Below are 22,709 nucleotides of genomic sequence, written 5' to 3'. Positions count from 1 at the left end.
TCTCGCTTCCGGGAGTAGAATTCCACGTCCTTGAAAGCAAGCACGTTTGCACATTGACCCTCGGACTTAGTAGTGCCAATGCTTGGGATGACGAAACCCCGTCCCGCAGAGAGTTTTCCCCATTGGACCACAGTCACCAGGATCAGCGGCTTAGCATCACTACCACCTACGGCTTTTGGTCAAGCATCAAGTGTGGCCGGCTTGAAGACCATTGGCGCCCTGGCACGCACCACAAACAAACACCTTCTTCCCTCGTGGGCGCCGGGTGGGATAGCAGGAGTGGCAAGCTAGCGATGACGACGATTTTGCTTGGTGGCTTGCAGGAATGGTCGGGTGGGAAGGAGGGGACATGGATGCCTCCTTCCAACGAATGACTAAGGGCAACTGATAGTGCATGAAAAGAAGGACTTACTGTCTCGAGGCCTGCCGAGGATAAATACCCATTCATGCCACGGTGGCTGTAGATTTTGGCCCCTTTTGGTTTGCGGTTCGCAGCGCGCTTTCACATTTGGCGTGTGGATTAGAGCTGCTTGCAACCATGGCTCCGTTGTATTTGTTCCTCGCGGCGCTGTATACGGGGTTGACACTTGCTGCGCAATGTCAGTCCATCCAGCCAAAGTCGGATCCGCAGACGGCGCCGGGCGTCACGTTCAAGGTCCTGGCGAATGATCTGAGTAAGCCGCGGGGTGTCATTGCTGATCCCAAAGGGAATCTGTTGGTGGTTGAGGCCGGGGCCAAGGGCGTTAGACGCATCGAGTTGGATGATGGGAAGGGATTGGACACTTGTGTCACGAAGAGCTCGTCCCTTGTTGACGACGAGACTGTGAGTGCTGGCGATCTTCCCGCTGGTTGAAAATCATGGTAAAAAAGAGAGAGAGGCTAATCCGTGAGTGCTAAGCTGAATCATGGCATTGAGCTCTCATCTGATGGCAAAACGCTCTTCGTTTCATCGTCCACTGGCGTTTATGCCTATGATTACGATGCTGAGAAAGGAACGGTGGGAAAGGCCAAGAATATTATAACTGGCATGGATCAAGGTGGCCATGCTACACGAACTCTCTTGGTTCCAAAGCACAACTCAAATCTGCTGCTCGTCTCCAGAGGATCTGATGGGAATATCGATAAAGATACGGTGGAAATTGGGTCGGCCAAAAGCCAGATCCGCATTTTCAAGATTGACCACCTTCTCAAGATCGATAGCCCTGTCAGGTATTCCGACGGAGAGGTGCTCGGATGGGGGCTTAGAAACAGCGTGGGTGTCGCTGAAGATCCCGTGACGGGATATGTTGTAAGTGACGAACTCTGGACCCCAAATATCTACAGGAAAATGCTAAATCGGTCCTAGTGGTCTGTCGAAAATTCCATCGATGATATGCAGCGGAATGGCGTTGATGTTCATAACTCGAACCCCGGCGAAGAGCTCAATTTCCATGGGCTGCCTAATGACACCACCAGTGATGTTTATGGCAAGAACTTTGGCTATCCATCCTGCGTGGCTATCTTTGATACCTCGAATGTGAACGGCTACCCAGGAGGAGCCAAGATTGGACTTCAAATGGTGGGAGATCAAATGCCCAACAATTATACAGATCGGTGGTGCCAGGACGATACCGTGTCTCCTTATATTACCTTTGGATCCCACCTCGCGCCGCTGGACATCAAGTTCAATTTCCAAGGCTCGGCGGCCTTGATTTCGTTCCACGGAAGCTGGTGAGTCTAATGGAACAGGTCCTGAAACCATGACACGGACGGCAGAGTGGATTGCTGACAGACAGGTAATGTATTGTATTGCAGGAACCGCAAGCCTCCGAATGGCTACCGCCTTAGCCGTGTAGCTTTTTCTGAAGGATACCCCAAAGCCGACAAGAGCAGCCCCACGGCTGAGCAGGAACTGATGTGGAACAAGGACAATTCGGTATGCCCTGGGCAGTGCTTCCGACCTGTTGGATTGGCGTTTGACAGAGAAGGGAAGAGAGTGTTCATGACCAGTGACTCGTCGGGTGAGTTGTATCTCGTGTTGGGAACCGACAGTGACCAATGTCGAATCCCCCCCCTGATTCAGCAATCTGGGGCATAAAGGACTGCCAGTTTGAAATTGTTTTTGGCATATATGCTTCGCAGCCAACTGTGTGTATAGCTCGGTAACGAATTCTTATCGCGTAGCTTAGCTATAAAGAAAGACTCATGACCAACTAGCTCATGGAAGGGCATGAATTCTCACACTGTGAAGTTGTTGGAAAGAGGACGTTTGCACCTTCCCCGTGGTTCTTGATGCGTGCCTACACTCGATGAAAAAGCCTACTGGGCAGACACCACAATGCGGCTGCGGCGAGATATCCACCCTCCACGCCAAACGAGGTCGGTGCTTGGCAGCTGAAGTCTTAGTTTATCCTCTAAACCTGGGCTTCACTACTTGGGCCTGCCCTCGAATGCAGTCGTGAACGCCATCTTCTCAGCAGAAACGGGGAAAATCTACTCCGCAGCTTACATATCAGTCGAACGGACTCCCCTAACACGTCCCGGTGGCGCCAGTCAAGACAGGGCTGATGGCTAGGTTGAAGATGCCATTATTTCCAGCCTGCAAGGGTGCGGCTGTGGAATATGCCACAACCGCAGGGATGAAGCGATGATCTTGAAGGAATCAGATAAGTAGTGAGCATTATCCCTAGGTCGACGCACAGAGCCGTCTTTCTATTCCATTACTAGGAGCTTGTGTGTGTGCCAGCTCCTCCTGTATTTTGTTGACAATAATCTTGTTAACTGGCTTGTATAGCCTCACTGATCTGCACATAGTATCTAAAGATGCTCCTCACTAATATTTTCTTTGCCTCGTTGGCGACTGGCGAACTCATTCTCAACTATGACGGCAGCCTCGAGGGCCGTGTGGAGGAGTTTGAGGTCGAGGAGATGGTCATTGATGCTGTTGGTGGACCATCCAAGCTCGGCGCGTTGAAGAATCCTTTACGGCAAAGAGATTCTGATGATCCCATGTTTGGAAGTGCTGCCCTGTCTGCGGACGGCGTGCTGCATGTTCTTAACAAGAGACAGTCTTGCGAAGCAGGCTATTGGTACTGTTCAGGTACGGCGAACCCTCCATCCCGCGAGACTGTTTGACCAACTCTGTTTCTTGATGCATCAAGCCTTTGGACGCTGCTGCCCTACATCTACCAGATGCTGCGGCCATGGCTACTGTCTGCCCTCGGACTCACGATGCTGCCCCCAAGGACCGTGTAAACTGAGGGAACAGTGCTGCGGAAACGACCGCTGCATCCCCTCCAGCGCCGAATGCTGCAAGAACGGACGATACTGCGAAGCCGGAAACCATTGCTACATCCTATCCAGCCAGGGAAACCTGCCCGTCTGCTGCACCGACTCACGATGCACAGCGCGTGTGGAAAACGGCCGAACCACATATGCCACAAGCCGCACCACCACGAGAACCTACACGACAACCCGCAAGCAGTACTACTACTGGACCATGACCTGGTACTATTACTACTACTACTGGACCTACTCTACCGTCATTGAGGCGTCCGTCGTCACCTCGGCCCGCACGTCGACCACCAGCGTCTTGAGCGTCAGCACGACCGCCGCCGCCGCCGCCTCGAGCTACTTCAGCTCCATTTCCAGCACGCTCAGTTTTTCGACGCCCGCGTCGGCAACGAGCCTCGCTTCTCTGACTGGCAGCACGCGCAAGGGAGCCGAGGGCACTGACGGACCAACCGCCACTGACACTCCGAACAGTGGTGGCGGCAGCGAGAACACGGCTGACAACGGCGGAGGGAATGAAAAAAGTAGCCCGACAACGGCGGCTACCGGCGCTACCGGTACTCGTCGGCCTGATAGTCCCGGTGCCGCCGCCTCCTTGTGGTCTAGCATGGATATCCTTACCACCATGTCTGTCGCTCTAGGAGTTAGTACCGGCGCGTTGGCAGTGATGCTGTAGTGCCTGGGCTTTTGTTGTTTGGGAGAAGTAAACACTTGGCCGAATAGACTGGCATGACGAAATAATCTCTGGTTCCGATATTGAGCAAATGCATCTCATTGTTACCTGTCTCATGAAAATTTGGCAAACCCAGATTGGGAGATGGTTGTTAAGGGCAGCGAGCTTGATTGCTTATTGTTAGCCAGAAAAAACGAACAAATAGAAAGCGCGCAACCCACATAAAGTAGGCTCTAATCAAATCAAAAGTAAGTTTTTTTTTTTAAAAAAAAATCATAAACGAAGACCCCCCGTCAGTCCCCAAGAAAAGAGACAAAAAGAAAGATATGCGGTCAGTGTGACTTGAACACACGACCTTCAGATAGGCATCCGTAGGATTGAAGCCTGGACTTCAGTCTGACGATCTCCCAGCTAATCTATGACCGCAGGTGAAAGAAACCGATGCTGAAGTAGCTTATAAACCCGTTGGCTTACGGGTGGGGGATGGGCTTCGTGTGGAGTGAGACGGCGTAATGCTGACACGGAGCTGAATTCGAGCACCTCGCCAAGAACCAGGGCAAATTCTGACAGGCCCAGGACGACTCGGCGAGAAGCAACGCGAGTCGGGAGCCGCAGCGTGAACGCAGCGCCATCACGATGCGATTTCACGATGTTATTTATTTGCACGTGGGCAGCCCAAGCCACGTTTTATCGACCAGTTACCGAGGACTATGGCCCCTGGAGCCAATCAGATGCTTCGGGGGCTGGCCTGCGCTCTTTCAAACAGGCAAAGCTCCGATTTCCCCGACAATGCACAGAGCACACTTGTACCCAGGCGCTGATTACCCCAAGTATCAGTTACATGATGGTACAAAAAGACGCCCGCCTAACCACCTTGTTTCATCTCAGAATCCCAAAACAACAAAAGAATAAAAATAAAAGAGGTCAATGTCAACAGGCCGCATTGCCGTCCCCGCACACCAATGACCGCCGACCAAACAAAGCGCCCGCGCCATCAGGATTACACGCGCAACGCCGGAAACCAGAAACCACCCCAATGCATTGACACCAGCAGCCTCGTCTTTGTCCTCCCCCCTCCCGAGCCCGTCAAAAAGGGACGCCATCGCCCCTCCCCCTTCCCCAAACAATGGGATGACGGGGGAAAAAAAAAACCCTCACCTCGCATCTTTTCCCTTTTCCCCTTCCCCCCCGGCCACCAGCAAAGATGCCGGCGCTCCACGCGCGCCAAAACGCACCCACCGCGCCCACCCCAACGCCGACAGACGCCTTCATCCCCACGGCCTACGGCGACCTCGACTCCTCCCTGCCGCCGGGCGTCGTGGTCGGCATCGTGCTGGGCTCCGTCGCCGGCGCCCTGCTCCTCCTGTACCTGCTGTACACGGCGCTGGGCTGCGGGCCCGCCCTCGTCCTGACGACAACGACGACGCACGACCTGTCGTCTTCGAGCGTGCTGAGCTTCCGCCCCCGGAAGCGCAGGCGCCCGCCGCGGCACGCGCACGCCACCGAGACGGAGACGGAGACGCTGGAGGTGCACGTGCGAGAGGACGGCGGCAGCGGCAGGCGGCCCCGCGTCGTCCCCGGTTCGGTGCCCGTGCCGCCGTCCCCCGTGGCCGTCAATGTGCCCCCGCCGCCGAGGGCAGCAGCCCCAGCCCCCCGGAGGCCCGGGGGCCGCCTCGAGGACGAGGTGGTCGTGATTGAGGAGCACGAGCCGCCGAGGCGGAGCAGGCGCGGGAGCAGGCGGAGGTCGAGCCGGCACAGCAGTCGCCGCAGGAGTGACGACCAGAGGAGGAGCAGGAGGTACAGCTAGGCCTGGGCCTCTCTTTGGCCGAACAGACGCCGACATACGGTACTCGGTACACTGCTGGAAATAGTATTTTGCGGCGAGCCCCTGCCGTCTTTTGCTCTTGGATGAAGCCGGCAATTTGGCATCGCCAATCGTCTTGGTGAAAACCTGAAGCTATGATGTTACGATATTTTTGTTTCCTCGTGTAGCGTTTCTCGTTGGATTGCGCTTTATTCTGTACTTGATTGCGACTCATTTCATAGACACTTTAGCTTCTCACATCTCATTCTATATACAAATACATGCTCAACGCCCCAGTCTCATCCTCGCCAAGCCAAATTGATCACCAGGCAGACCCCATGCAACGCCTTGAAATGCAACAAGGGTCATTTTTTTGGGGAGGCACACGCCGACCCGACCACGCTGTTCAATGCTGTACAACCAACCATCTGATTCCATAGGGGTATATATAAAATACAGGCTCGTCTCCGTCGCAGAGAGGCCTGCAAGATACTTGCGCCGAACCACCATGTATAAAAAATGCCGTCGCCCAATATTCTTTCTGTTTAAGAGTTTCCGGTTCTTCAAAGCAACTTCAATTGTTGTTCCTGTTGTTACTATTGCCGTTGCTGCTGTCATTGTTGTTTTTATCGTCTTCGTTGATGTTGCCAACGCCTCCGCTGCCCTGCTGGCCACCGAAAAAGAAGGTATCAAATGGATTGATTTGCTGTCCGTCCCCGTACTCGGTATGCATGCCATCCCAGTTCATTCCGAACCCTAAATCCATGTGTGCCTGGTCGACGCCGTTTATATCGCCATCCGGAGTTGCACCAAGGTTGTTCAGAAACTCCATGGTTTGTGCGTCGGGGTAGTCCATTGATCCTTGCAGACCGAATTGCTGGCCTAGGAAGGAACCGCCGGACGCTCCATGCTGCGGCGCACTGCGTCGTGTCGTGGGAGTCGAAGGCACCAGAGACGGGTCAATAGAGGATCCTCCATCATCCTGGCTCATTGCATCGCTGGGGCTAGGGCCACTACGAGCTGCGCCCTGACCACTCATGAATGCATCGCTATCATAGGTTTTACTAGTCTTTCCGAGTGGGGGAGTATGCTGAGCGGCCATGTCTCCAGCGTTGGACATGCTTGGAGACGATAAGCCGTCTGACAACGATAGGTCAAACGGAAAAGGCGCGGCCTCCGATTGGCGATGCCGATGAGCGCGGGCCGGAGGCTTCATGGACGAGCCGTCCTGGGTACTTGTCCACGGCATCGTTTCCCTGCGCCGTCGCCGCGGCTGTTGGGGCGGCACGCCGAACCCACCACTGGAGCTAGCCATCTTGATTGTTGTCTTGGCTGTTCGCTCAAAGGCATCCCGACATGTCTCAGCCGGCGGACACTTATCAACCATGTCAGAAAAGACGGACTTGGCTGCTAAAACGGTAAAATCGACTTCTTCCATGCTCTGCCGCGTGGTTAGTCAGGTCAAGTTCAAGCGAGGTTTTTGGATGTGCATCAATCCACACGTACCAAGCGGCTTCGTACTACCGGTGAGTGCCAAATGGCATACAGGTACGAAATGCCAGCCATGAACAAATGATGAGTTGATAGGTAGGTATAGCTGACCAATCCACTGAGATGAAGCTGCCGGTAAATGCGCAAGATCTTTTGTCCAGCCTCTGCAACTTTGAGATAGATGCCGTCCTCATCCTCACGTAGTTCTGCAGTAAAAGCCGTTGGGCTGTTGACCTCATCAGAAGTGTTATACTCCCCTTCAAACATGGCTGGCACGCTCAAGCTTTGTCTATAGAGCAGGATGATAGCCTGCCAGTAGTTGAGTTCGAGGAATTCAGTTGAGAATGCCACCCCAGTCTCTTCTCTCGTCGGCGCAGACACCTTCCATAAATATAACCTTCTATCGATATCCACGCGCCATGATCGGAATGAATCAAAGTGCACTAGGAAGGGCGAAGGCAGGTGAGAGCGCATTTCTGGGTACAGCTTGGCCTGGTTGGCGTTTGATGCTCGTGCTATTTGTGCCTGGTTGTGCTGCAAGACCTGCAGAATCTCGGATTGGAGTAGTCGCAGGCGGAAGTAATGGTGCGCCACATGCTTGTAGCTGGGGTGGTCATCGCCTTCTGGAGGTTCTAAGAATCCGTTCCGGGTGATGTATTCGTCGTCAAGGAGCGAAGGTAGCTCAGTTGTAATGATTTCGTCGCTGACACCGAATGGTCGACCAACACACGTGCTGACTAGTCGATCAAAGGTGTATGTGCACCACCACAAGCGTCGTCGCAAGTCGCGAATCCAATGTCGTCGGCCACGGTCTTGAGCACTGCCGTCGCGAATCTCGGCAGCCTGAGCAGCATGGGGATCGGAGGTTGGCTCTGGTGGAATTGCATCGGCATCTCCTCCATCCTCATGGTGAAGACCCAGATCTACAGCCAGCCGTACAGCCACTCCAGTAATGTACCTGCACCATAAAGGTTAGCCAAAAGTGACGACAAGGGCAAACACAAATTTTCAAAAGTCAGTAGTACCATAGTCCCGGTGGCACTGGTCGCAATAGCGCAAAGTTCGCAAGCAGCAATACGGCCTGAAGGACCTCCAAGTAGCCACCACTTGTGCTCAGGCATTCCTCCAGATGTACAATGGCACTAGCATGATACTCTTCTGGTTGACAGGCGCCCGGAGCCTGATCAAGTGGCAATCTGGGATTTGTCGGCGCAGGTGTCCTCACCGGCTCCCCAAGAATAACACCAGATCCGATGGCAAACACCATGTTGATCATGTACAGCTCGCGAGCAGTCAATCCCTTTGAGGCATTCTTGTAAGCCTTTTCAAACGTCTGCATAAACTCTACGCGATGAAGGACGGGTATTTGAGGATTAGCATGCTCAAAGTACAGTGTAGCCAGACGCAGACCCTCCTCCTTCTTGGGGAAAGGTGCCGGCTGGATGGTAGGCCGAGTATGAAGGCCGAAGAACGAATCCCTCATGGAGGCAGAGGCACCGCTGACACTTTGTTTACGACCTGCGCTACGCTCTGCGGAGCCTGTCTGCTCGGATACGGAATATTGAACGGCAGCAAAGACGACGCGCGCAAAAGAAACGCCAGATGCCGAGGCAAGAGATCTAGCCTTTGGCGGGCTGATAATGCTGGCCAATGCTGGGCTCTGAGGAGCCTTCTTTGCCTTGAGCGCTTCCAACGCATGGTGCTGTCCGCGATGTGCGCGGTCACCAGACTCAGACTGGCCCGAGTAACCACTATCCGTTGCAGACAGGGTGCTCGCAGCATCAGCCGAGGGCCGCGAGCACAGCTCAAGATTCTCTGCCGGTGGGAAAGATATGTTATTGGCGACGAGCAGCTTCTCGAGCAGCTCCACTCGAGTTTCCAAGTAGAAGACATAGCTACGGGCGAGTACGTTAGCATCATCATCGGGAAAGAATGATACGACGTCCCTGGGCCCGAAGCCACGGAGCTTCAAGACTTGATTTTCAAGCATCATTGACCCAAGCTACCCAGATACCTGGGCATCTAGTTACTTGAGCATATCGCCAGACGTCCGGGAATTCACATACGTACCTTCTAGGGATCTCTTTCTTAGTAATAGGGTCGTAACCAACACAGGCAACACCGACCTTGGCACAGCTCGCACAGCTGGGCAACTTTTGGTCGCATCGATTCTTACGTAGGCGGCACCGGTTGCAGGCGCTCACATTGCGAAAGTTGCTGCTTTGACCACCCTTTGCAGGGCCGGCATTAGCAGCATCGGCAGGGCCGGCGGCTGACTGGCTGGCATCGCCGGCGAGCTGCTCACTCGGGCTTGTTTGGCTGTTGCGATCCGATGCGGCGTCGTAAGAGGATTGTCGCTGCCGTTTTGTCCCTTGTTGGTGACCGGGAGACGGAGAGCCATGCGATGGCATGGCTGCAAGGTCCCCTGCGACGTGTGCCGCCGTGACGGGCAGACGAGGAAGGGGTGAAGGATTATGAGATCTAGGCCAAAGTTTGGTGATGATGATGTGGTGGACGGGTTCTTCTTGCGGCGCAGGATGTCCTAATGCCCCAAGATGACATGCGCGCGTTAGCTCGAGGTAGCACTCGAGAGCTCGGGTTCTGGGGTTGACTGGCGAAAGTGCCGGCAATGGCGGGGTGTCAGACCAGTATGGTTATCCCGTCAGGTCGCACTTGCCAAAAGTACGGAGTACAACGACTTGGGATTTGGCGCCGGGTGAGACAAGGCAGCGAGAGAAAGAGAGAGATGGAGAGAGGGAAAAAAATACCAAGTGTAAGCCGAGCCGCTTACCTGTTTCTGGCCAAGCACAATACGCACGTGTGCCAATGTACAAGTGCAAGTGCAAATGCAAATGTGCACATGCCCACACCGAGAGAGTGTCGTGAAGTTGTGAAATGTCTTCTTGCCTGGATGATGGCTGCGACCCGGCGTCCAGGCACCAGACCCTGAAGAAGGATGGCTGCGCGGAAAGATAGGAACCAACTTTGGACCCTGTCGACCAGACGCTAGTGAGCTTTCCAAGGCGCCAACTCGAGTACGGAGTAGTATGTAGTATTACTACTGCTATTTGGACGAGGCCTTGGGTTCAGGTTGTGGAGCGGTGGCCAAGCAACAGCTGGACCTTGACTCGTGCGACAGCCAATGGCCGTGGAGTTGGTCGAGATGGAGACGGAGATGGAGATGGCAGGAAACGCGGATGACGGAGAATTTGTACGAGAAGCGGCCGGGACTACGGGGCCGAGGAAACTTGCATATACATATGTACATATGTGCAATGTATGTACAATGCTGCGCGGCTGCGGCTGAGACGCGCCTTTGCTGTCACTGTCAATCTTGCTTGAATCTTGGGCCGTTGCCCGAGCCCGCCCTGGCCCTCTTGTTACCAGCTCGACGGCTTCATCAGGCTCACCTACGGCCAATGTGCTCCGTCCGCGACGGCCGTCTGCCTGCTTATTCTTGGCCCGTCTTCGGTAAGCGACGGACTGTGCTTCTCTGCAGCCATGGCCCATCGAGGCCCGTTCCACGAGTTCCCGTGGGGAAAAGTGTGGAGTGCATCGATAACAACATGTACATTGATTAATGCCTGCCAGAGTAGTACTCAGGTTCAGAGTACATACACATGTACCTACCGAGTGCAGTAAGCATAATAAATGGTTCCATCAGACAAGAAAATCCATTTGACGCTTGTGGGGTCGAATCCATTCGGATGTTGAATAGAGGTCGCACCAGGCCGTCATCGGCACTCCGTACTCCGCCTGCAATAATACGTCGAGTTGCCTGGTACGTACTTGTTTTTATCCTCTCGGGGCGGCCATGGGGTTTGGTAAATATTCCTATATTCGCCTTAAATGCATATTCCGCCTGTTTTGCTAGTGCCTTGTTTCATTGGCCCGTCTGCCGCGCCCTCTTCCGCGCATCCTCCCATACAGCCGCGGGAGACTTGACAGGACTCATGGACTTGTACGTACGTGTACATACAACGCTCAAATAGTCGGCAAGGCAAGCAATTCATCTAACACGTATACGTGCAACAACATTAAAGCCAGAATTTCATATCCTATCATCATGGGGTATTTGTTATGCATTCCTGTAAATGCGGTCACATCTCTAAACTTAAGCCCGGGAGTTTCCGCTCCCATCTCACCACCATATCCTGAGTACCCACGCTCAATGCAGCAGTCATGCAAAATCCAAATCTCGAAACTCGTAAGATAGCCCCGAGTTTATGCAAAATCCCATTCATTACCGTTCCGTGCAACGCCAGGTGTGCCCTGAGTGACGTTGCCATCCCTCGGGTCATATATCAACCTCCAGTCTGTATATGAAACAAAAAGGGAAAAGGCGACAGGAGAGAAAATAGTAGAAATGCATTTTAACACGATGACAGAGATTACCGTTGCCGGTAAATGAAATAAATAATCGTACTTTAAAACCACTGGGCGACAAACATGAGCCGAGCCACATGTTGAACCTGAGAAAAGGGGGAGAAAAAGAAAAGAAAGCAAAATGGCTCCAGAGGTAGCTCGAGCCTAATATTCTGCGAGGGATCTGGTTGTCTCATGATTGAAGAAGAAAAAAAAAAGTCTATGCTACCAAATATAACCGTGGTTTCCGAGAACGTCCTGAAACGCCAACCTTAATTCTGGTTTAGACGACAAGGAGAAAAAGTAGTGGGAAGAAAGAGTAAAAATGCCGAGGCGGGTATACGGGTGGTATCCTAAATGTTGCAGATTGAAGGAATTGTGTATAGGAAAAGTAAAAATGGAGCAGACAAAAGACTCAGAATGCGATCTTCCAGGCATGTTTTTTTTTTCGAAAAGATAAGGTATCAGACAACGTCGTTGTCATCGTAATCATCGAGCAATCGTTCGTCCAGAAGAGGATCATCATTTCCTACTCCTGTGGCCTGCGATCCATTTTCAGAAATTTGGGAACTCAGATAAGCTCCGACCAAAGTCACCACCCCGCTGAACCACCAGGCCAAACCAGAGTAGCCGGTATGCAATCCAGCAGCATACAAGAAACCGGAGACGGTTGGGCCGAGAGCTCTGCACAGACTGGCCGTAGAGGCTGCGATGCCGTTGATAGTACCTAGAACCTCCTTCGTTGGAGCCGAGTTTGCCAGAAGAATTGCGTTGTTCGGGTACGCCATGGTTGCGTACGTGCACTTCCAGATAACCAAGATATAGATGGCTGTCATCCTGAGATTTTGCGGAAGCAAAACTAAATATGGTGTAACGAGGTACAACGCGAAGTATGAAAAGGCCAACATTCGGAATAGACGAAGGGATCCAAGCCGGGTCGTAACTGGTGCTACAATCATGTAGTTCGAAAAGAGCGAATATATTCCTTGAACCGACATAATGACGCCAATCGTTTTAGTATCGAGGCCAAAACCATTAACGAACTTGAAGGGAAGTTCAACCGTTGGCCCATTTATCGGAGGCTCTGTGCTCAGAAATACTGGAAAGAGCTGATCGAAAGTCATTGTATGGCTACAGAATGAATTAGCAACGTACTGTGCGTCAACGGGTGAAATCCACTCACAATGCGAGGATGCCATAGGACATGATGTTCATAATGACCGGCTTGGTAAATATAACCAATGGCCTATTTTCCAATTCGTTACGTCCAGAGTCAGAGGTAGCCTCGGGGTCTGTGTCTGATTGAGGTCCTAGATTCGGAGAACTCTCTCTGCTCTGGTATACTGGCAAGGGTTCGTCCGCCTCTGATAAGCCGGAGCTGCCAGTGCTTGTGGTGTTGTATCCCATCACACCATTGTCCACCAAGAGACTTTTCTTCTCGGCAGGCCGGCCGAGTCTCCCACAGAGGGGGACTGTGGCAATCAAATCAACAAGTCGATCACCCAGCTCGCGACCAGCGTCCCGTTGCAGCTTCTTTGCCGTATGCGTTTCCTCCAGAAATAAGAAGCCGATAATGACGCCCACGAAGACGGTGGCGGCGCTGAAGAGATTAGGAAGAAGGTATGGATAGCGATCCCAAATGGTGCCTGGAGGGAAGATGTCCGGGTAGCTGATGCAAGGTCGAGCAAGCGCACCACCAATCATTGGGCCGATGATTGAACTGGGAAACGTCAGAAATCTCCTTTGCCATGTCGACTTGTAACCTGAACTTACCCGATACACCAAACCATTGGCATTATGGTATAGGCCCGAGCTATAAGGCTTCACATTAGCACCCGCACAATCTTGGGTTCGGACTCTTGGACTCACGCTGCTGTTCCTTGACTGTCACGAGCTCTGCAACTGTTGTTTGCAATACGCCGATATTCCTGGGAGAGTGATGTCAGTAGAGAGTCAAAAATTGAAGTAGGGCAACTACGCAACTAACCCATTTAAAAGGCCACCAAGTGCTCGAGCGAAGAGAGCCACGGGTAAGTTTGGCGCAAATCCGAAAACCAAAACGCTTAGAGCTGTTCCTAACAAGCCAAGCAGCAAGACAGGCTTCCGCCCGATCTTATCACTCAATCTGCCCCATAAGACTCCAGTCGCAAACTCGGCCAAGGTGAAGGCTGAGGTGACCATTCCCGCATAGACTGAGATTTTGCTAGGATCATCGGTGACATGGAAGTCCTGAATCATGTAGTAGATGTAAGGAAATATGGACATGAATGCAATTGGTTCACATATTCTGCAGCAGGCTATCCGAGTGCGTCAGTACAGGCCACAAACATGTCGGTCAGGTTGCTGCAATCTTTCATACCTAATACAAACATCTGCCTAGTGGGAAATGGCGGCATCGCATTGCCGTTCTTGCCATTGCGGCCTGCTGTGGCATACGGTTGCCCCCTCACCATGGCTTCTTGAGCAAGTTGAGTCTCTTGAGTAAAGACAGTGACGCGGTCCGTTCTTGTGGTAAAGCAAACTCGGCGTTACTTGGGACACAGTAGCACAAGCACGGCTGCGAGTGATTGTATTGTAACGATAAGTGAATAATTCCAAGGCCGATGTTTTCATTGATTAATGGATTTAAAACTTTCTCCAACGGAGTGCGTGGAGGATGAATTGTGCTCTCGTTCCCGAATAGGCAAGTCTGGATAGTATAAGCTAAGTTGTACGCGGATTGCGGAGGTGCCAGTTTGAATCAGCAGAAAGAGTAAGATCCAAACAAGGCTCTCTTGTCAGGATGAGATTGAAGACGGAATAACCAAGGACGGGTGATTAGACATAGTAATATGAAGCCAGAAACACCAAGGCAAAGGAGTGCGAGAGAAGAGAGACGAGAAGTAGCGGAAGAGCGGGAGTGGATACACATATAAGTTCTTAGTCGAAGTCGACTCAAGACTCCGGATGTCTCTTCACAGCAAAGAAACAAAAGATGGTGCAAGCCCCCCCGGCCCCCTCCGGGATAATAAGCGAACGAGGCCCATTTCGGTACCCATTGGGCTGGGCTAAGTTTGGCACCGGATTAGTTAGAACGGGCGGTGACATGAGCCAGAGAAAGCAAACGTGCAAAGAGGCTTTGATCTCCCCTCTAAGCTGTCCATCCAACACTAACAGGTATCAAGTCTTGTATGTACTGTACGTAGAGTGATGCGGCGAAGTGTCGCCCACCAATCCCGGACCAGGGGGCACAACATTGGGCCGTGCGTGGGGCTTTGGAGCCTTTTCTACTCCGTACAAAGCACAACTACCCGTGCGGTGCAGGGGAGGGGTGTAGGTATGTCATGTACTGTATCGTGTCCAGCCCTTTGGCTTCTGCTTCTGGTCTGGCCCTCTGACACAATGCAATATGAAGTGATCAACTGGTGACTGGCCTGGCGGATGGGGTCGACGGGTACGGAGTACAGCTCCGTAGAATGGCCCTGCCTACTTGTACCCAGTCCCTAGCACCCCAGGTACATTCGCTAGGTACTAGCCGGGCTCATGCCGGGTTCAAGCTTGCAGGGGCGAGCCAGACAGAAGGAACATTGAAACCTGAGCCGATATGTGGCCCCTGTTCAAGCTGCCGGGGAGCGTCAACTGGCCCTTGTGTCTAGCAGATTGTCAGCCAAGGCCACGGCTGAAGACTCAAAATACTATTGTACACCGGGCTTGGAGCATTGAGCCAACAGCACGGTCCCAGCTTTGCAGAGGCTACCTGGCACAGCGCCTCTGGTACCTCCCAAGTACCTCCCCTCTTCGACCTCGCCAGTCGAGCGTTGTTTCTGTGCCCCAGCTTTTTCGAGCCATTGTCATCCTCACATCAAAAGTACGCAGTGAGGCAGGGGTAGGATGAGCCAGAGGTGGAGAGCATGGAGAGCATGGCGGTGACGAGCCTAGTCAGCCCAAGCTGCCCACGACACAAGGGAACCAAGCCGTGGATTATTTTCTTGTCTCTTTTTATCATTTTCCCATTTTCTTGTCATGTTCCCCCCGGCGGCGGACGAGACCGTCCGAACATTTGCGTATCTGCACATCTGCGTGTTTGCGTATCTGTGTCTGGCGCCCAGTTGTCCCGTCCGGATTTCTATTGCAGTTGCCCTACTGGATTGTTTAGCATGCCGAAGCATAAAAAGCACCCCATCCATGGTCTGTAAAGCTCTGATACCGTGATCGCTCTGTGCTGTACCATGACATGATTGGCGGCGGGCGACATCTTCACCATCGACTCTGGAAGAGCTTGTACAACAAGACAAGCCCTCCAGTTGGCTCGGGTAACACAACGCTAAATCCATGCCGTGAGGTGCTCCAGAGGGCATCTGGTGACCACTTGGCGACACCGCCTATTATCGCCTTGAGAGTTGTCAAGCAAGTAGGCGCCGCTGCTGAGCTGCAAAGTGTCACAGCCGTTCTTGACGTCTTATTAGTCCACGATGAGTTAGTTGACGACTGGGGTGGGGGGGAGAAGACGATCCGTTAACGGTCGCCTAAGACCTCAGGCGGACGTCCTCTAGGGCTGGACTCTGCCCTGTCTGGATTGTTGAGCCACACCATACAACATGTACTGAGGCCGTTTTTTTTTTTTGCTTCTGTCAAGTTTCTTTTTCTTCGCTTGTTTAAAACTTGTTCTTGGAACGGACGTATAACGCGGCACATCCGATGAGCCTGGGGTGTTCGTGTTGTAAGATCGCCCGGAGCTCGTCGCGTGTCCTTGTACCCCTAACACGGAGAAAAAGGAAATCAGTCATGGCTGGTTAAATACCCTGTGCCCCTCATGCTTCAAGTAATTGCGGTTTCATTTCCACAACCTAAAATGGCCAGCCGATACAACTGTTTGGCTTTCTTTTTTTTCCTTTTTTTCTTTTCAAGAACAAAGGAAACGCGCCATGCGAATAACATTTGGTAATTATTATTGCGTACGGAGTATTCGTCCAGTCATTGAGGCATCCAATGCGCGTCCCGAGACTGAGATCCACAGGAAGGATCATTGTCATCGTCTTTGCTTTTTCCTTGTCCCTTTCTGCCTTTTTGGTGTGAAAATGTTATGGGTGACCGCCATGACCCTCTAAATATGCCAGCTTCTGCAATCTGCGAATTAGATTTGCCAGCAGGTGCATACCAACTACCTTACCCTTTGGCAGTTTTTGCATGCGTCAGACTTGATTTTCTTGGTACTCCCTTTAATATTCATCAGAAACGAGGAGTCCTTCGGTTACGAAACTGATACGTAGTAAGTTGAAAAGCCATGGCCAGCAGTGATGGGGCCACAGCGAACAGAGGAAGCAACGTCGCAGGCGCCCAATCCGAGGCCTAACAGCTAGACGTCACAAGCACGGGATTAATCCAACGTTTAAACCTTCGGAAAGAGCGCTTATTTAAGGCTGGTATTGTGCCTCGGGCGCAATGGCCCTCGCTGTTTTGTCGAATGAAGCGGTAGAACGAGCATGCAGCTCTAGCACATGACACATGTGCATATGATTGCCTTCGGTGAGGAATAGTATCCGCTCAAGTCCCATCTGAGGCGGTATGTAGGTGAAGGCAAATCCTGCAAGCCCCGCGTGACGTAGTTGTTACATGACAACTGTCTATAATTGGGACATGCCATGTACCTCACGCAATGTCTCGTTGAGCCGCATTGCGGGTATCTCAGCGTGACCACAAGGGTTTGTCAAACCCTGAAAGAAAGACTTCAGTCCGAGACAAGAGGTCTATTCGACTATCCGATCAGTTATACCTTGAGATAGAGCGGGAATGCTGACACTACTACTCTGTTAGTAAATCTGGCAGGTCGCAGGTCTTCCTCATACAAACTCGCCTTGGCATGGATGTGCAACGCGAGGGCCACCAAAACAATCTTGCTTATCTATGATATTACCCAGGTGCCCTGTCAAATGCTAGTGTCAACTACCATAACAGTCCGAAATAATAAGAATAGTGAAGGAGAGCCCGATTTCCCAAATGCGAACAGCCGATGTGACTAGAATACTGACTAGCACAAGAAAACACCAGCATGCCCCAAGAAAAAACCCGGGCACAAATGGGTATTCCCTGATGTGCATATCCATGGCGTCTCTGTATGTTGATCGAGTTATCCGACACCGGTAATCCAGCAACACCCAGATATTGCGCGATGGTCCCACGATGGACAATCTGCGTACGGACAATAGTTGCATGTGAGCAAAGTTCAACGGCAATGATCCAATTTGGCATAGAGAATACGGATGTGAAGAGGCGGTTGTTCCGACCTTTCTCTGCCTGTGTGGTCCAAATTCCGAAATTGACTATATTGCTGAATCGCCCGGGACGCCAGGTACAATTTTGCTCCGGTTCACTTCGTAAGATTTGCGTCAGAGCGAGTGCTGTTTACAGAAGAATCCTCAACGACCTTCACGTAGTTCACCGAACCATAACGGCGTTTGGCGTCTCATGCTCGATTGTGAGATAATTCGCATGGGATCTAGTCTGGCGTGCCAAATGGCGCCGCATGCTTGATTTAGCTCCGGATTGAGGATTGGGTGAGTGCCATGTGGCATCAAAGCTTGCTAACCGTCCATGCCCTCGTATTATGTTAATCACCGCCGTGGTTGACTATAGGGGTGACAGACATTATGAGGATACGCAGAAATCTGGATCTCGAATGGGGCAGCTTTCGCCTGCTAGTCATGCGCCAAAATCTGCCAGGGGGTGCCACATGTTGTAGGAGCAGATTTTGACATGGATTGATTCTTTTGGACCCTTGGTGACCAGGCTATCAAGCAGTGGATTGGCTTAAACGGGCCACAATTCTGGTCCGATGCTTTGGGTCGCTGCGGAAGAGTGCCGGAATTGCATCGAGCTCCACCATAGCAGAGGTACCGGCCATGGTACTTTATCTAGCCGCCGTTGTGAAGGATTTGGAACAAGGCGAGGTCAAGCTGGACGCGTGGCGAACGGTGCCCCCCCTTTCCCTTCCCCCTTTTTTCCCCACATGTCATCATTGCCAGCCTTGTCCATCCGTTATGTGCAGGGCTGGCTGGCTGGTAATGCTTGGTTGCTTCCAGAGGTCCGAGTTGCAGACATTCCAGAACAAGCATCCACTTGGGTTGGCAGTTGCAGAGCAACCCCCCCTTTTGGACTTGAAACAGTGGTAGAATTTGCGGAAAATGACAATGGGTCGATTTTCTGCTTAAGAACGCCGACCCGGCTTGAAACATGGTTTTGGCTGTTGCTTTCACACCTGTTGGTAGTTGGAAAATACTTTGCATCCCTGTTCTTTTTGAACTGTTTGAAGTATCTCATCTCCTTGAGATGATGTATGTACACCTTTACAAAGGTATTCGGAATTTCTGTCTTGGTCCCATGTCCAATTCCGATACTCCATAATGATGTACTCAATCCGATATAACACCCGTACGGAGTACTCCGTAATATTGTGGCCTCATGCATGACATGCCGCGCTATTCATGGCTTGTTGGAAAACCCGACAACATGGATACCCAAAAGTGCATGCGTATCGTTCCAAGAGGCAGGGTTGCATCAACAAATGACCGAATTTTCGTGGTGGCTTGACCCTGTAATGCTTGTGCATGATGTGCCGATTTTCTTCTGCAGCGGTATGGCTTCATCCGTGCTGCGAATATGTATGTTGGCTTCCTATTTTCGAGGATGCTGCGACGTTTTGGTAGAACAACCAAATTTGTGTGGAAATTTATGCATCATAATAGCTAGTGCGGATGTAGCTCACCGCTACAATCATATGCCTTGTGATCTTGTCAACATGGCTGGTAGTTTGTTTAGTGGCGCTGCTAGTAATGTCGATGGCGGTCTTGGGGCTCTTGAATTTCTGCGGTTCATGTCGTCATTTGTGCAACCAGATGCCTTTCCCATTTTCGTCCAATAGGCTCGAGTCAGCGAACAACAGCAAACTGTCGGGGAGGATTTCCTGCGTTCCGGCTAGCGGGTCCCGGTTCAGTTCCCCGGGGCCTCTAAAGCTAGCCAGTCCACTGAGTGGCTGGTACTTGATGTACCGGAAAATTAAAGCTGGTTTGGCTTGTAAGCTAGCTCACCTTCGCTGTATCGTAGTAGTAGCATGTAAGCCTATCAAGCAACCACTACCAGTGGGGGCGGAAGCTATACTCGGCTTGTTTAGGCTTCTTGGCCATGTACCTGGGGTAGTTAAAGGGGGGTGTTAACCAAGATGGATGCCAGGGGCAGCGACCCGGTAGGTTGGTTGGGTCTAGAGCCCATTGATGCTGGACCGTTTGCGGATACACCATTCCTTGGATGTTGGACCGGGGAACCTCGAATATCCGACCCGGTGTCTGTCGCGAGTGAAGATAAATCAAGCATCGGATAGATGAAGAGATTAGATGGGGGGCTTTTATAGCCCATATCGTCAGAATAGAGACAAAATGGACCACAAAAGAAGCGGAACAGCATGTTGAACAAAACCCCCAGTGGCATCTTGTTGCAAGGGGCAATTTATTTGAATAACACATACATACAGTCATGTACTACTGCGTTTTAACCAGATCGAATGTGAGATGGTCTGCAAGGGACAGGGTGGGCACGGGCCTCTTTTTCCCAGAAAGACTGTTGTAAGTGCCCATCTTGTTGTTCCAGGATGTTTTCATTGTCGGCTTTTCTGTGGCGCTCTTATCTTTCAGCAGATTTGCTTTTTCTGTTTCCATTAGAACTTGCTTTTGATGTGCGTTTCTCGGCACACTTCTGATTATGGAGTACACTTATGCAAGTGTTTGTACGACGGAAGCAATTTTTCCTTTTGGTAGAATATGCATCCCAGCCACAGACTGTGAAGTCGCCTGATTCTCGGCTCGTATTATGCGATTTCTCTAGCACAGCAAGGGTAACTGCCTGGGATTCCGATCAGCTGACGGGCTTACGTCGTGATACATAGAAGTACAAAAGTTGTTGGGACAATGAGATCTTGCCGGAGAAGGAAATCTCCAAGCGGCTCAAGGTTCATGCCACGCGGGGACACTCACAATAATTGGACGAATAAATTCTTGCTGACCAAAACGTGGCATGCTTGCAAAATGTCACATATTCGCCATGCTCTGTGTTGTAGCGATCGATCCATGGTCTTGGCTGTTGCTTATCATTCTGGCAAGACGATGCGCCATACATTGACCAGCGCAGGAAGAAGGAGCAATGAGGAGGAGTAAAGGATAATTTTTCCAGAGCACATCGACCGGAAAGGAGATTGCTTCAGCTACCTTGCCAGCGCTCTGGACCTCTCTTGCCCGATGTTGTGACCAGGCTACACTCATCCTTCAAAATTGGAAGGAGCGGAGGAGCTATTGGCAGCCTCCAGGTTCTTTGGTGATATTGAGCTGATGCCTGGTCTTTGCATGACTACGGAGTACCTAGGTAGGCAATTCGAAACCCCAATATTGGTAGCTTTCCTGTGCGTCAATCGAGCTGTGCAAATGCAAGATTACGCTTTTGCTTTGCAATTTTACTCGAACGATGATGGCTTGGTTTGTGGAATCATTATGTGTTACACTGGCTTCGAGAACAACAGCTCCGTGCCCGAAACGCCGAACACATTCCCTGCTTTCAAGCTCTGTGGACCGATTCGACGCCTGGCTACTTCTGCCGTCATACTCGGACGAGCATTGGTTGGTCCGCCAAGATCGTCGTGGCTTGAGCTGTACACGTCGAACTGCAACTCTGGCCATTGACAATTGAGATGATTTGATCTGGCTCTCGCGCGAGCAGACACGGACAGTCTTTGGAGCATCGCCTGACTGCTGCACCCAGCCAGCCTGATTTCCTCACCGCTCATAGACGCAGTCCACGGGAAACTAATACGACGACTGCAGCTCTTAACCGATCGATTTTTAAATATGCCTCCGTACAGGGCTGCAAGGCAAGTTCTAGGATAAAATTGAACCCAACCTGCTGAGTACTACGTACAAGAAACGGAATTAGCGCGGTACTGAATGAAATTCGGCATAGGCGCCTAATTGGGCATGCTCGTGGACTGGACACATAGTCATGTATCTTTCTACTTCTCATGACGAGTTCATCAACTATAGTCGTTTGCTATTATTAGAGGGAGACTAGTCGTCAGAAACACCCATATGGGCCCGTGATTTAACGATGCAACACCAGCTCAGTACGTATTCCTTACCACGGCGTTTCTTCGCTATTCCCGCCAGTCTCTCATTCGTTGTGTAGTACTCATTTCTACACCTGAAGTACATCAATCTGATTTGCTCCGTCGTACAGAGTTGAAATGTAGCACGGCGAACCCCATCTTCAGCTCTATGCAGGACTTTAGCTGCGCAACAGCCCCATACATGGCTCCAGCAACCAGAGACTCGGATCGACCACCAAGCAGAGGCCGGTAACTACTTCGCACCCGGGAGCCAGCGGAGGCGGATGAGGCACCACAGATTCTGATATGATATATTTACTTGTCTATCCCGAGGCGATCCTTTTTACGCGAACATGCTACAAGGCACAGAGGCATGTTACGCGATGTATAAAGACATTATAACGCCTGAGTTGTCTCATGGTGTGCTTGTATACGCCGACTTTGATCCAATCGAGACCAGATTCTTATAAGGCCCTCATCAACTAGTCCATGCTTTGTGGCTATTGCTCATTGAAATGACATCACCCCCGCCCCCTCCCTCGTGAGATTGTCTCTGAGATGCTGCAGCCCGCGCTGACCACAATGGCCTGCAGGTGTATGGCTGATACAGGCAGGGCGTGACCTCATTACCCAGGCAGACTTGGTCGTTCATAACCGTTGTACGGAGCACAAGCGTGCGCGAGCTACCTGTGCTCCTTTTTTTGACATGAACTGCATTACTAGGCCGCTTAGGTACATGGAGTGAATCAGACTGAATACTGTTTTTCAGCGGGAAGTTTCGTCTCGGAATTCAAATGCCTGATCTGTTACATTTGGCAGGACAATATGATATCTGACATGAGGATCTGTACCACCAGTACACCACAAGCTCCGATTGGTCTATCTGCTGACTTTGAACTGGAGCAGTAATTGTTTCATGCACTAGAAGATGCTGTCAACGCCATATTAGTGATGACTTGTGACGCTATCCGCCACACCGGAGTCAT

The 22,709-nt window shown here is 51.6% G+C and overlaps 5 protein-coding genes and 1 non-coding gene across 6 annotated transcripts; 3 read left to right on the top strand and 3 right to left on the bottom strand.

The window, feature by feature from the left end:
• Positions 1–538: 538 nt before the first annotated feature.
• Positions 539–3,946, top strand: G6M90_00g023690 (uncharacterized protein; the record flags this gene model as incomplete). The annotated part of the gene is made up of 6 exons (XM_066129908.1): positions 539–823; positions 899–1,288; positions 1,346–1,710; positions 1,795–1,915; positions 2,794–3,079; positions 3,225–3,946. 6 exons carry the CDS (start codon positions 539–541, stop codon positions 3,944–3,946), a joined length of 2,169 nt encoding a protein of 722 aa, XP_065985749.1.
• A 324-nt stretch (positions 3,947–4,270) lies between these two features.
• On the bottom strand, positions 4,271–4,369 carry G6M90_tRNA00000016. The gene has a single exon. It is a non-coding gene; the product is annotated as a tRNA-Phe (tRNA).
• Positions 4,370–5,147: 778 nt separating this feature from the next.
• Positions 5,148–5,750, top strand: G6M90_00g023680 (uncharacterized protein; the record flags this gene model as incomplete). Its single annotated transcript, XM_014692702.1, has 1 exon — positions 5,148–5,750. One exon carries the CDS (start codon positions 5,148–5,150, stop codon positions 5,748–5,750), a length of 603 nt encoding a protein of 200 aa, XP_014548188.1.
• A 571-nt stretch (positions 5,751–6,321) lies between these two features.
• On the bottom strand, positions 6,322–9,649 carry uaY_1 (Positive regulator of purine utilization; the record flags this gene model as incomplete). Its single annotated transcript, XM_014692703.1, has 4 exons — positions 6,322–7,188; positions 7,254–8,196; positions 8,264–9,133; positions 9,309–9,649. 4 exons carry the CDS (start codon positions 9,647–9,649, stop codon positions 6,322–6,324), a joined length of 3,021 nt encoding a protein of 1,006 aa, XP_014548189.1.
• Positions 9,650–12,067: 2,418 nt separating this feature from the next.
• mfsB_1 (Major facilitator superfamily multidrug transporter mfsB) lies at positions 12,068–14,056 on the bottom strand (the record flags this gene model as incomplete). Its single annotated transcript, XM_014692704.1, has 6 exons — positions 12,068–12,734; positions 12,787–13,323; positions 13,377–13,416; positions 13,473–13,531; positions 13,591–13,900; positions 13,963–14,056. The coding sequence occupies 6 exons, from the start codon at positions 14,054–14,056 to the stop codon at positions 12,068–12,070; spliced, it is 1,707 nt and encodes a 568-aa protein (XP_014548190.1).
• Positions 14,057–19,377: 5,321 nt separating this feature from the next.
• G6M90_00g023650 (uncharacterized protein) lies at positions 19,378–19,500 on the top strand (the record flags this gene model as incomplete). Its single annotated transcript, XM_066129907.1, has 1 exon — positions 19,378–19,500. One exon carries the CDS (start codon positions 19,378–19,380, stop codon positions 19,498–19,500), a length of 123 nt encoding a protein of 40 aa, XP_065985709.1.
• Positions 19,501–22,709: the final 3,209 nt, after the last annotated feature.

The sequence above is a fragment of the Metarhizium brunneum genome, chromosome 1 (genome assembly GCF_013426205.1).
Source record: "Metarhizium brunneum chromosome 1, complete sequence".
NCBI lineage: Eukaryota > Fungi > Ascomycota > Sordariomycetes > Hypocreales > Clavicipitaceae > Metarhizium > Metarhizium brunneum.
The sequence above is the reverse complement of the archived record's forward strand: the minus strand, read 5'-3'. Positions and strand labels throughout refer to the sequence as shown.